This window comes from Bufo bufo, chromosome 1 (genome assembly GCF_905171765.1).
Source record: "Bufo bufo chromosome 1, aBufBuf1.1, whole genome shotgun sequence".
In the NCBI taxonomy this organism is placed as follows: Eukaryota; Metazoa; Chordata; class Amphibia; order Anura; family Bufonidae; genus Bufo; species Bufo bufo.
Genome location: NC_053389.1, coordinates 730987493 through 731002389, shown reverse-complemented (window position 1 = coordinate 731002389; position 14897 = coordinate 730987493). Strand labels below are relative to the sequence as shown.

Genomic DNA, 14897 nt, shown 5'->3' with positions numbered 1-14897 from the left:
ATATGTGAAATGCTGAGTATTAAACCATTAAAGAACTATGAATATATTTGCCAGGCACATATCAGCCAACAAGTTACATTACATTAACTTGAGCTGCTGTAACAAAGTAGCCAGTTGGCTTCAGCCATGCATAATACTGCAGTTATGACATGTGTATCAAATATAGATAGAGGCACCAAAATGAAGAAGACAGGACTCGGTGTATAAGTGCATAGTAAAATTACATTAACTGGGAGACAAATGAGTGCACACTCTGTAATTCCCTTAACGCTTAGGTGGCTTCTATCACATAGGATTTAATGGTATGGGTTTATGTTAGAAATCCTTGTGCTACGGATTTACAAAGTTTAATAGGCTTTTTATTCATTTCTGTAAAATACGTGGGTTTAATATTTTGCTGTCTATACATTTTTATTTAATCCGTCTTGTGTTTCCAGCTTAGAAGTTATTCTTTGTCTTACAGGGAACTCACTTTTATTGAACTCTTCTCTACAACCTGACTTAACAGTGAGCAGAACATACAGTGGCCCAATTTGTTTCCAGGACCCTATGGACAAAGAAATAATGACTGAGTCTTCAATATTTAACCCTCTCACAGACATCAAGGTCAAGGTGCAAAGTTCCTTTATGGTCTCACTTGGGGTGACTGAGAGGCCAGATTTCCATGGAAAGACACTTTCAGGGACCTTTCCACATGGTAATAATAGGTGTTTCAGTACCCTGCACAGCCGAAATAAAACTCCCTATATTCAGAATCTGTCATCTATTTCATCCAAGCCAGAGATGAGAGTTTGTGGAATTTTTGGCCATCAAGGAGGACGACTGGTTATGCCAAATACAGGTATGTTTTTTTTTTTTCAAGTTTAATGCAAGCATCAAAACTCACATTCAGCACATGACATCATTATATATGACCATTTATTTAAGTATGACCCCCTTCTTGTTAAAAGGGTCCCTTGAAATAATTTGATCACAAATGGGGATATTTATGAGTGTCTGTGGTGCAAGCTGTAGTTGCGCAACATTTTCCAATGTTTTAGGTTTGGCACTGCTCACCACACAGCAAGCAGTGTGGGGCCAGACTAAACGACTCAACATGTTTATTATACCAATAAACTGGTATAGATTATAGCAGAAATCTATACCAGATCCCTTACTGATCTCCGCTTTGGTGCACAGACCTATACAGATGTGCCACCAACATTAGGGGGAATTCGCCTCTTAATAATTTTGGCGCATCTGAGGCAAGCAGGGGAAATATAAAAACCTGTGTGTACATGCTGATCTTGATTAATCTCCCTGAAAGTGTCTACCTGCTGAGACTCCCAGTGATTGGATGTGATCTGTGGGGAAACTTTTAAGAAAGCTTTCAGTTTGCCTGCAGCAACACAACAGGAGAAATCACAAAGTGTCCGTTCAAATCAATGATTTGTCTGTGTAATGCAGTCAAAGACAGGTCATCCAGAGTGAGAAGGATGTGATTATGATTAGAGATGAGCAAATTTCTCAAAAATTTGATTCGGAAGGTTTGACGAATTTCCCAAAAAGATTCAATTTAATCCGAATTTATTTGTGATGAATCGTGTTAAAAAAACTGTTATTTCCTGGCTGCAGAGAGCCTGTATAGCGGTGTAGAACACTGTGCCTTGCAGAAATATGCTTAGGGAGTCTGCTGGGGTAGTAAAACAGTACTGTGAGTCAGTATTACATGCAGATAAAAGGCATCGCTCTTAGAATCACTGCACACTTAACTCATTTGGTCAGTTACGGGGCCAAAACTGACCAAATAACTCAAGTGTCAACTCAGCGTTACAGGTAAATGTTTGCGTCCAGAAGAAGCACACTCCTTTTACACCGTCATCAGCTGATTCTACATAGGTTTTTACAGAACCTGTTCTGTTGCACTCTATATATTTTTATATATGAAATAAACACACCCCAAAACTGGTTGTATTAGACCGCACTTTCCCCCCAAAAGCAAGGATGAATGGACGTACTTTTATATATTTAAAATAAATACACCCCAAATCTCGTTGTATCAGACTGCAAATATACCCCAGAAGCAAGGATGAATGGAAATACTTTTATATATTTAAAAGTAAGACATCCCAAAACTGGTACTTTCAACCCAATAAAAGATGCTAGGATTACTGCAATTACTCATAAAAACGACTTAAAATTTGTAGTAATAGATCACTTTTAGTATCCCCAGTATTATTATTATTTTTTAAATAAAGTCTTACCAAATCACTGTCCCTAGTGCCTGTAACATCTCTCCCTGCACTAAGTTCACTGTAAAATGGCACAGACCGAGCAGGCTGAGACTTTTTATAGGGCTGTGACATCACAGGGGCCGTCTATCTGCTGATTGGCTGTCTGCATGGCATTATGGGTTCTACCTCGTTCCCGGGCTTCTTACTTTCACTTTGTAACAAGTGCAGCAGCCATTTTAGAAATAATGCGATTATTTACCATAAACCATGAGGAAATTCGACTTTAGGACAAATCAAATTTTTCCTGAAATTCGGATCGAATTCTACTTTGATTCGCTCATCTGTAATAATGATCCTGAACGGGAGTCAACAGATTCTCCCTGTTAATGAGTTGTGTGAGAACAGTCAGCGTTTGGACTGACATGAGGAGTGGGTCCAGGGGGAGGTGGGGGACCCCATGCATAGTTATGTTTACGGTGGTAGTATACAAAGGCCAGCACACAAAACCACAGCCATGTGCAAGATCTGCAGGATTAAAATAAGATGTAGTGTTGTTCAAACCCAAACATAAGTACCAGGGCTCTATTGCAGCACATGATCATGTAGGAAAATAGAACTGGCCAGCATTCCGAATCAGAACAAGTCTGTCCTCCTTCTGCTGATCTTTGTGGAATCCCCAAACAATACAGTGTGCTTGTCATCATCATCAGCTGCTTCTTCTCCTGCTCAGACTCCTCCTCTTCCTTGTCGTCAGCTCCATCTTGAGATATCTGTAACAGAAATGTTTGACCCTAAGAAAACTGTTTACGACCAGCAATTAGCTTGTGTGCAAGCAAAACCCCTCCTGGTTAAGCTGCTGGTGGTTCAGTTGCTGCCTTACCATTCAGTTTTAGTAACTGTGACACATTTCCGCACCTTAGCCCAAATGTAATTTTTCTGACTCTGACTCTTATTGGTCCGCAAATGTTCAGCACTTCTGAATCTTCACTAAAATTTAATTCTGCTGCATGATACTAATTCTTCTAGCCAGTTGTCCATTTTTTTAATCATTTTTTTTTTTTAATTGTCTTTTTATCGAAACAACTGAGGCTTTTCCCGGGCACATACCATGTTCTCTTATCCCATGAACTTCTGAGAGGCCAGACTGGAACAGTGGTCTGAACTGGCCAAGTATGCTCTTTCTGTTATCTCTTGCCCAGCCTCTAGCGTCATCTCAGAGAGGGTTTTCAGCTTGGCATGAGGCATTGTGAAACCCAAACAGACCAAGCTGTCCTCCACCAGTGTCTAAAACATAACTTTTTTTTCAAAATGAATGAGGCATGGATACATTTTCACATTCCTCCAGCTAAGGCCAATGAAAAGATTTGCCCCATCATGCCACTGTGCTGTCTGTCTGCCTACCATCAAGTTTCGTAACATATGGCTGCTGCTGCCACCACTGTAGATGCTGTTCCCTGCTGCTAATCCCCTACTGCTACTTCCATTATCCCTACTGCCACTATAATTACTGCTACACAGTTGCCATTACTGCTATCGCACACTTCTACTATTATACACATATACTGCCTGTGCTGTCCTGCTACTATTGCCCCCACATACCACGATTGCCCCACCCTTTCCACATCCACACTGTATTGCTGCTGTTCCCAATTAAAAGGAAGCGTTTTTCCAGGCTTGTTCAGAACAAGCCACTCTATCTCCTGATGATTAACACTTCTTAGTTTTTGTGAATTTTCATGTATAAGTACTGGCAGGGAATTCTGTTCCCAGTAATGCATAATTCTTGGACACGGCCATAAAAAGCCACTTTTTTATCTTACAAATAACAATTGTGCATGCCTTGTATGAATATGGCCTAATTTTTGGACGCTTATGCAGAACAAGTCACTCTTTCTTCTGAAAATTAACACTTGTGCATGGACTAATACAAGCAGGCATTATGGTATAATTTTTGGAATATTGGTCCTAACAAGGTCACAGTTTTTTTCCCATAGCACGGTGTGTGTTTAAACACCATCTGCCCCTAATAAGGGACAATTTTTGGAAGCTTTGTAATGTGAAAAAGCATAACACGTGACAGCACAGTGTGTTTTTAATCACTCTGTTTTTTGAACACCATCAAATATGCTTTTACCCATAGCTATGTATGTCAGTGTCACTCTGATAGTACTTGCTATTGCTGTTATGGCATTCAAGAGTTTGTGGAGGGGGAGAGAATATACCAATCTTCAGGGCAATCGTGAAGAATTATTTGTACACAAATCACTTTTTTTTTTTTATATGGCCTATCAGACACAAAACGAATATCAAGAAATTCTCTCATTCGTCGTTTGAATCAATTCAGATTAAAAACAAACTGTTGTCTATAACAGTGAGTATTCACTTTAAAGTTAAATGCAATGGCAATGAGTTGGCTGAAGTTGAATAAAATGGGATCTGCAGTAAGTATACAGACATATAGAACTCACTTAAATACTATAAGATTAAACTAATGTGTTGACTGACTTTTGTCAGTGCAGGTGTGAACAGTGACACATGTTTCATAAATAAGTTAAGACCTGTTATGTGCTGCATCTAGTTTATCAGTTGAGACAGTGAATAATTTACAAGAAATACCAGTTAGGATTGTGTCTTAAAATAGATGCCCCTTATATATTCAAATACTTTACACAAATGATCATGTACACAGTAAGCAGTGGGGTAACTATAGGGGTCACAGAGATGCAGTGCATTTTATAAGTGAATACTAGTGAGCACTTTTATTTGCATACATTAAAACATAATTTTTCTCAGCAGCGGGCAGATATAAACACAGGGACCAACACAGTACCTTCAGTTGTCAAGTGGACATGTAACAGGTCAGCCAGTTTCATAGGTATAAATATGCTGACAGAGCCCTTTAAATAGCCAGTATTGACATACCATAATCTTATAGAGCTGGGGGAAAAAAAGAAAAAAATTTTCAGCTAAGGCTAGCTTCACTTTTGCGGCCTGATGTCTGGCAGGCTGTTTCAGCAGCTCTCTGGATCCAGCATAGCCAGATGTTACCACAATTTCCTCCGGCCCCATTGACTATAATGGGATCCAGCAGAGATCCAGCTGCTACACTGCAAATATGCCGGGACTGGCCACAATGGTTTCACAGCGTAATGAGTATAGCATAGTTGAAGGATAAAGTAAGCAGTGATGTCACTATGGTCCAGATACGGTCCTCTATAATTACAGCTCTGCTGTTTCTGAAAAAAATAATAATAATAATTGGATTGGTCTGTTTTAGAGATAAGCGAATTTGTTAAAATTTAATTCGGGTCTGATTCATCCAACCATGAAATTCGATTCAGGTATAAATAGATTCCATCCAAATGAAAATTACTCTGAATGTCTGGAAAACTCTCTCCTTTTCCTTAAAATCACAATTCGTCAAAAAAAATTCTTAAGAAATTCTGACAAACCCATATTAAAAAATAAAATAAAATCCTGGTTGAATTTGGATTCTAAAGAATCGATTCACTCATCTCTAGTCTGGTTCTTTCAGTTACCGCGGCCCTTTCGAGTGCATCTAATAATACTCACTCAGTCGTAGATCTGTGAGATATGCAGTATGAGGGTAGCAGGGAGAGTTATTGTGACATTTTCCATTTCACTTAGGCCTCATGCACACGACCGTATTTTTTTGCGGTCCGCAAAACGGGGTTCCGTTTTCCCGTGATCCGTGACCGTTTTTTCGTCCGTGGGTCTTCCTTGATTTTTGGAGGATCCACGGACATGAAAAAAAAGTCGTTTTGGTGTCCGCCTGGCCGTGCGGAGCCAAACGGATCCGTCCTGAATTACAATGCAAGTCAATGGGGACGGATCCGTTTGACGTTGACACAATATGGTGCCATTTCAAACGGATCCGTCCCCATTGACTTTCAATGTAAAGTCAGGAGTTAATATACCATAGGATCGGAGTTTTCTCCAATCCGATGGTATATTTTAACTTGAAGCGTCCCCATCACCATGGGAACGCCTCTATGTTAGAATATACTGTCGGATATGAGTTAGATCGTGAAACCTCATTTCCGACAGTATATTCTAACACAGAGGCGTTCCCATGGTGATGGGGACGCTTCTAGTTAGAATATACTACAAACTGTGTATATGACTGCCCCCTGCTGCCTAGCAGCATCCGATCTCTTACAGGGGGCCGTGATCAGCACAATTAACCCCTCAAGTGCCGCACCTGAAGGGGTTAATTGTACTACCATATCCCCCTGTAAGAGATCAGGGCTGACAGGCAGCAGGGGGCAGACCCCCCCCCCCCATCCCCAGTTTGAATATCATTGGTGGCCAGTGCGGCCCCCCCCCCCTTCCTCCCTCTATTGTAATAAATCGTTGGTGGCACAGTGTGCGCCCCCCCCCCCCTTCCTCCCTCTATTGTAAAAAATCGTTGGTGGCACAGTGTGCGCCCCCCATCGGCCCCCCCCTCCCTCTATAGCATTAACAACATTGGTGGCCAGTGTGCGGCCTCCCATCTCCCCCCCCCCCCGATCATTGGTGGCAGCGGGTTACTAGCAATAGTACAATAGTTAAAGATTCATACTTACCTGTGAGCTCGATGTTCGTGTCCGGCCGGGAGCTCCTCCTACTGGTAAGTGACAGTTCATTTAGCAATGCGCCGCACAGACCCTGTCACTTACCAGTAGGTGGAGCTCCCGGCCGGACACGAACATCGCAGCAGCCACCAGCAGCAGGTAAGTATGAATCTTCTACTATTGTACTATTGCTAAGTAACCATGGCAACCAGGACTGTAGTAGCGTCCCGGTTGCCATGGTTACCGATCGGAGCCCCAGCGATTAAACTGGGACTCCGATCGGAACTCCGCTGCCACCAATGATGGGGGGGGGGGGGAGATGGGAGGCCGCACACTGGCCACCAATGTTGCTAATGCTGTAGAGGGAGGGGGGGCCGATGGGGGGCGCACACTGTGCCACCAACGAATTATTACAATAGAGGGAGGGAGGGGGGGGGGCGCACACTGTGCCACCAACGAATTATTACAATAGAGGGAGGGGGGGGGGAGGCCGCACTGGCCATCAATGATATTCAAACTGGGGAGGGGGGGGGGGAGGTCTGCCCCCTGCTGCCTGGCAGCCCTGATCTTTTACAGGGGGATATGATAGTACAATTAACCCTTTCAGGTGCCGCACCTGAAGGGGTTAATTGTGCTGATCACGGCCCCCTGTAAGAGATCGGGTGCTGCCAGGCAGCAGGGGGCAGTCTTTTACACAGTTTGTAGTGTATTCTAACTAGAAGCGTCCCCATCACCATGGGAACGCTTCTGTGTTAGAATATACTGTCGGTTCTGAGTTTTCACGAAGTGAAAACTCAGCTTTGAAAAAGCTTTTATGCAGACGGATCTTCGGATCCGTCTGTATAAAAACTAACCTACGGCCACGGATCACGGACACGGATGCCAATCTTGTGTGCATCCGTGTTCTTTCACGGACCCATTGACTTGAATGGGTCCGTGAACCGTTGGCCGTGAAAAAAATAGGACAGGTCATATTTTTTTCACGGCCAGGAAACACGGCTCACGGATGCGGCTGCCAAACGGTGCATTTTCCGATTTTTCCACGGACCCATTGAAAGTCAATGGGTCCGCGAAAAAAAACGGAAAACGGCACAACGGCCACGGGTGCACACAACGGTCATGTGCATGAGGCCTTATGTACATTTCATATTGCATGATATCTTTATTATACATCATTAAATTGCAAGACCATGTCCCTAGTTAGTTACCTCTCCCATCCATACACATCGCGTACAACAAAAGAATACACAACGAGCTAATAATAATTAAGAAAAAAAAAGTTGGTAATAAAATCAACCCCTAAAATCTAAGTACTATGACACCATGAAGGGTGGATATGAATAGCTCGCCTCTGCTCCTGCTCTGGATAGATGGGGTAGCCTTTGTTCTGTCAGTGCACCGAAGAAGCCTGAATACAATCAACATTTCAGTGACACTTCATGGCTGTCACAAAGACCCATAGACAGGTGACGGTGACACAGCCTCCTTCACTGCTTAATTCACAAGCATATCACCGACCTTTCAGACTTGTCTTTTTAAATTGTGCATTCTGCTCCTGTATATATAAACTAACTGTCAAGTGCGGCTCAATACCAGCGCGCCTGATAATTAGTAGCTTCCAATTGCTCTCAACTGGGGAAATGCGGTTTCTGTTGATAAAGGTCCTCCGTAGCAACCACAAGTTGGTGTCATGCGGGCGTACTAAGTGCTCAATTACGGTATTAACTTGCATTTAAATTAATATATAATATTTTCTCTTATTGAGCGTTAGCAATCAGAAATATGTTATATGACTACTGTTGAGCGAATTGAAGACTATGAAGCTGAATTCGATCCAAAGTTTAGGAAAAATGGGAGTTGAAGTTGAAATTCCTTGCACTTCGTGGTAACAAATAGATTTTTCCTAAAATGGTAGCTGAAAATGAAAAAATGTAACTCACCTCATCCACTTGCTCACGTAGAGACCGTCTGCTTCATCTTGATTGAAGAAAACCCGCCAAATCACCTGCGGCCAGCGTGAGCATATGATGTCATCAAACTTGCCGCATTACCCAGAGGAAACCCACACAAACACGGGGAGAACATACAAACTTCATGCAGATGTTGTCCTTGGTAACATTTGAACCCAGGACTCAAGAACTACAAGGCATCTATCCTCTTTGGTCTTGCTTATATTACAATTAAAATTGAAAAATAAATAAGAAGTTCTATCTACAGTATGTGCCCCAAGAGCCCCACCATGTTCCCCTTCCTTTAGGAATTTAACCTGGGGAGGGGAGTGATAAAATAGTTGTGGTCAACATTCTAAGCAGCAAATTTTCTTAATTCAGTTATGCCTCCTCAATGCAGGGGCGTTGCTAGGTTAAAACATTCGGGGCCTGGACCCCTGATGTTTTGTCCCAGGCACCGAATGTCCTGCCTGCCAGCTAGATACAACTGTATTACCATCCTCAGGACAGCAATAGAATTAAATCTAATGCACTGGAAGAGCTGAAGGACCTGTGATGACATCACAGGTCATGTGACTAGTAAAACAGGCAGTGGTTGAGAAGGACCTGCGATGATGTCACCATCATGTGACTAGTGCAGGAGAGGATGGCAGTGAATAGGAGAAGTTCTGGGAGAAGAAGCTGTGGTGATGTCTGCTACATGAGGAGAGGTAAGTGAAGGGAGAGACAGAGCAATGCTGGGAGTTGTGGTTATTTAACTGGGACTGTATGTTAGGGCTGAAGGGATGGATGTTATTTACATGGAACTGTGTGTTGGAGGTGGCTGGGGAGGGGGTCATGTTATTTACATAGGACTGTATGGTGATGGTGGCTGTAGAAGGCAGTGATGTTATTTACATGGGACTGTGTGTTGGAGGGGGCTGGGGGAGGGAGTGATGTTATTTACATGGGACTATATGTTGAAGGCAGCTGTGGGAGGGGACTATGTTATTTACATGGGACTGTATGTTCAAGGTGGTTGTTGGAGCAGATTATGTTATTTACATGGGACTATATGTTGGAGGTGGCTTGGGGAGGGAGTGATGTTATTTACATGGAACTGTATGTTGGAGGCAGCTGTGAGAGGGAGTGATGTTATTTACATGGGACTGTATGTCAGAGGGGGCTGGGGGAGGCAGTGATGTTATTTACATGGGACCGTCGGTTGATGGCGGCTAGCGGAGGGAGTGATGTTATTTACATGGAACTGTATGTTGGAGGGGGCTGGGGGAGGTAGTGATGTTATTTACATGGGACTGTATGTTTGAAGCGGCTAGGAGGAGGGAGTGATGTTATTTACATGGGACTGTATATTGAAGGCAGCTGTGGGAGGGGATTATGTTATTTGCATGAGACTGTATGTTGGAGGCAGCTGGGGGAGGCAGTGATGTTATTTTCATGGGACCGTGTGTTTGTGGTGGCTGTGGGAGAGAGTGATGGTATTTACATGGGACTAAATGTTACAGGGGTCTGAGGGAGGGAGTGATGCTATTTACATGGGACTGAATATTGAAGGTGGCAGGTGGGGGGGAATTATGTTATTTACATGGGACTGAATGTTTAGAGAGTGATGTTTACATGGAATTGCATGTTGGAGACGTCTGAGGAGGGGCTGATGAGTAGAGGTATGTTATTTACATGGGACTGTATATTGGAGGGGGCTGGAGAGATGGTGTGGTGTTATTTACATGGGACTCTATGGCGGAGGGGGGGGAAATAGTGTTATTTACATGGGACTATATATTGGAGGGGCTGAAGGGAGGGGAGTTATGTTATTTACATAGGACTGTATGGTGGAGGGAGGAATATAACTACGGGGGCATTATAAATACTGGGGGCACTTCAGGGAAAGCATTATAACAGTAGGGGGCAATATATATACTGGGGGGACTGTAGGAGCATTTTAAATCAAGGGAATATTATACGTTCTTATCACTGGGTGCTCTATAGGAGGGACTTATAGATCCGCCTTATTTCTACTAAGAGCACTATGGGGGCCTTATTACTACTGAGGGGTCTGTAAATAGCTTTATTACCACTGAGGGAACAATTGGAGAGGGCTTATTTCTACTGGGGGTTCTGTGAGGGTATTAATACTGGAGGGCTTTTCTACTAATGGGGGAGCATTATCACGGTTGGGGGCACTGTAGGGGGCAGTATTACTAATGGGGGCATTCTAGAAGGGAAATACTATTGATGGGACTTGGATGAGTACTATTACTATGGGGGCAAAAATTTTTCTTTAGGAAAGTATTTGGGGGTATTGGGGAGCACAGCGAGCAGCAGGATAACACTGTGGGGACTCGAGGTTGGGAGATGATGATAGAAAAGTGAGGAAGCTAAGATGTCTGTGTGTCACACTCTTCAGGCGGCTGAGAGAAATTGTACGGACCAAATGGAAAAGATGATGACAGAGAAGATCTACATCGGGAGGCTCTGGATGTGACAGGTATGTGCTGCTGTGTAGCAAGTACAGCAAAATGTGGTGTATGTGTGTGTGGGGGGGGGGGGGGGCGACTTAGAGAACTGGGCTATATTCATTGGGGCTTGGGCCCCGGATCTTTTGAGACCCTAGCAACGCCTCTGCTTCAATGTTACCTTAAAGGAGCTGACAACACCAGTGGTCAAAAGGTGTTCCTCACTAAAGAAAAAAAAACAACAGCAAAAAAACTTACCAGTCCACAGTCCCATCATACCAGCACTACTGCCTTGTTTAAGAGTGGATGTGGTTTGGTCCTGTGAACTCATTGTGCCATTTAAGCATACGTGTCCCCTAAGGCCAGTAATTGTCAATATGGTGGGATAGATGGAAGAATGCCAGGGAGGCTAGCCTTGAGCTGACACATTGTCACCAATGACAAAGTTAGGCTACTTTCACACTAGCGCTTTTTGCGGATCCGTCAAGGATCTGCAAAAACGCTTCAGTTACAATAATACAACCGCATGCATCCATCATGAACGGATTGTAATATATCTTCTATAGCCATGACGGATCCGTCTTGAACACTATTGAAAGTCAATGGGAGACGGATCCGTTTTCTATTGTGCCAGATTGTGTCAGAGAAAACGGATCCGTCCTCATTGACTTACATTGTGTGTCAGGACGGATCCGTTTGGCTCCGCTTTGTCAGGCGGACAGCAAAACGCTCCAGAGTGGAATGAAGACTGATCGGCAAACTGATGCATTCTGAGCGGATCCTTTTCCATTTAGAATGCATTAGGGCAAAACTGATCCGTTTTGGACTGCTTGTGATAGCCCTGAACGGATCTCACAAAAGGAGAGTCAAAATGCCAGTGTGAAAGTAGCCTTAGAGGTACGTAGTTGGTCAGTCCTTAAAAATTATTTCAGTGACTTAGAACCTCAAAGGTAGTAATTTGTGAAATACTGCCAGTACCATGCACCACACCAGGAAGGTTGCAGGAGATTAGGGAGGTAAATAAGTGGCTCAATAAGTGGTGTAGGAAGGAGAGAGTTTGGGTTCCTGGAGAACTGGACTAACTTCTCTGTTAGCTACAGCAGGCTATATCGTAGGGAAGGAACAATTCCTTTGGGGAGAAGATGGATATTCCTTAATAGTACCATTATTTTTTTGGGGGGGGTTGGAATAGGAAAATAGCAGTTTACCAAGTTCATTGATGGTTATTTTGATGAATGGTTGGCCATCTAGACTGTTCTGACCTAGGTGTTAGGAGTTATTGGGAACAGTGGTTATATGAGGGCATGCACACAAAGCGAACAGGCTCCAGATGGCCCAGACTAGCCTCCAGTAGAGAGGATAATTTTATTCTCCAACAAGCACAAGCAGCCCCAAAGTTTTGTTGACCACCATCTTGACACAGGTGGCACCTTCATTACACATCCCAGTCGCTGCCCGGACCATTTCCAGGCACTTCGCAGGAGGAAACTCGGTGTTAGGTCACCAATCACGTATTCTGCTATTCACAGCTGACTGGAACCATATCATCTTTAGTGATATGGTGGTGAGCACATCAACCCTTCCTTTGCTGTGGAGCAACACACTACCCCAACTGCTGTGTGATGATCTGGGCAGTCCTCGCATACGACAGTCTATCCCGCTAGTAGTGATATGTGCAGGACGTCCTGAGCCCACATGTGTTGTTTCTCATGGAAGGGCTTCCAACTGGTATTTTTCAGCAGGATAATGCTCACCCACACACAGCAAGGGTTACCCAGGAATGTCTCTGCCAGGCTGCAAAACTTGCACAGTCTCCAGATTTATATCTACTCCAGCAATAGGACCAGTTTTGGCAACCTGCAAGTGTGCAGAATCTACAGGCCCAGCTGTAACATCTGTGGACAAATGTGCTGCAGGATACCATACAGAACCTGTAGGCCTCCATGCACCAACCGTATCTTATCCTGTATCCAGGCTAGAGGTGGCCCAACAGGGTACTAGAGCCTCCTTTCTATTGTACAATTGTCTCTAATAAATGTATCCTTTCGCTCTGATATTGTAATCACTTTTTTTATCAATGGGTGTATATAGCTTATATATATGGCTAGTACGGTATGGTACTTTTTTTTTTACATTCGTAAATTAGATAATGCCATCTGGTCTATTATAGAAATAATGAATATCTCATTAAAAATATAAACATAGTTTCAGTTCAATTATAATTATTTGCAAACCAACACAGTAATAACCCTGTAACAAATTAGCTATATGTCAGTATTAATAGGAGACATTGGAAAATAATATGTGCTTAGATCGGCAAATGAATCTTTCTAGCAATGATTTACTCTGTGGCTTGCTGGCAGTTTATTGTATTATTAGCTCTCTATCGTGAATGTCGAATACATTTTGCATCTAAGGAATGCTTTAAAAAGTCCGGCAGGCCAAGGGCGGCTTCTGTAGAGCTCATTCAGCACAATGGTAGCACCCAATACAGACAGAAATGCTAAAGTGGATATTAAAATGAGATAAAGTGAATATTAAGCTGCTGTAATTGATAAAGATAGAACGGAATGTGACATGTTCTCTTTTTTTTTTTTTATATTTAAAGTTTTTTATTAGTTTTGTAAAGAGACATTAACCGTGTATTTACAGGAACAATGTAACATTACAGGTTGAGACAATGAGAGAGATTGTATCAGCAGGATAGCAAATCAGCATTATAACAAATCCAAGGGCGGTACAGAATGTGGCATACGAAAGGCAGACTACATATACAGTAATATTGACAATTATCAAAGGGACATGGCATCAATATCCTAATTTATAGTGTATTATATGAATCCTTACAAGGGAAGGGAAAGGTCCCAAGGTAGAGGGTTCTTATGGATAAAAAGCAACTGTTCTGGAAGTATTATGTCAGAAAAGGTGAGCAATATAGTGTTAGACTGGTAAAAGCCACGAAGTTGTGGCAGAGTGTGGGTTGTTTGAGAAGGACATACTAGGCCTGAGAGTTTAGACTTAACCCAAGTGGGGGAGTGTGGACCTATGGACAAGCCACAGGTACCATTTTTTCGTGAATTGCGGGTGAGTACTAGACTCCCATGCAGAGATTTCCTCAAACCGGTATATCTGGTCAACTTTCTGCTTCCATTGTTGTATAGAGGGAAGAGCAGTTTGCAACCAGAATTTTGGTATAAGGAGCCTTGCGGCAATCAATAGTTGTTTAAAGAGGAATGTAGGGGGGGATTGGATATCTTCATCGAAACAAGCAAGTAAGGCTTTACTAGGAGAGGCCTTCACAGCTGTGAGACAGATTTCGTTACTGGTGGCAAATATGATTCTCCACCATTCGTGTATTTTGGGGCAGTCCCACCAGATGTGGAAGAAGGAGCCTCTGTCGACCCGGCACCTCCAGCAAACATCCGAGGAACCATCAGAGAAGAGACAGGATTTCTCTGGGGTTATGTACCATCTAGAGATTCATTTGTAGCTATTCTCCTGAATCCTTACACATCTATATGGCTTAAAGGCAGATAGAAAGAGTTTGGGGAGCATGGAAAGGGGGAGGTCTCTGTTTAGATCTTTTTCCCAGTGTCGGATGAAGGCAGGTTTGACTATTAAGGGGGTTGATCTCAGCCTATTGTATATTTGCGAAATGAGCTTTTTAGGCGGTTTCAGAACGGAGATCAAGGATTCAAGCCAGAC

The 14897-nt window shown here is 43.1% G+C and overlaps 1 protein-coding gene across 1 annotated transcript in view; it reads left to right on the top strand.

Annotated features, from left to right (window-relative positions):
- Positions 1-14897, top strand: part of UNC5D (unc-5 netrin receptor D) — a 709113-nt gene that overhangs the window by 565367 nt on the left and 128849 nt on the right. Inside the window, 1 exon segment of the mRNA XM_040415688.1 lies at positions 464-841. Within this exon segment, the coding sequence (XP_040271622.1) occupies positions 464-841 (378 nt within the window).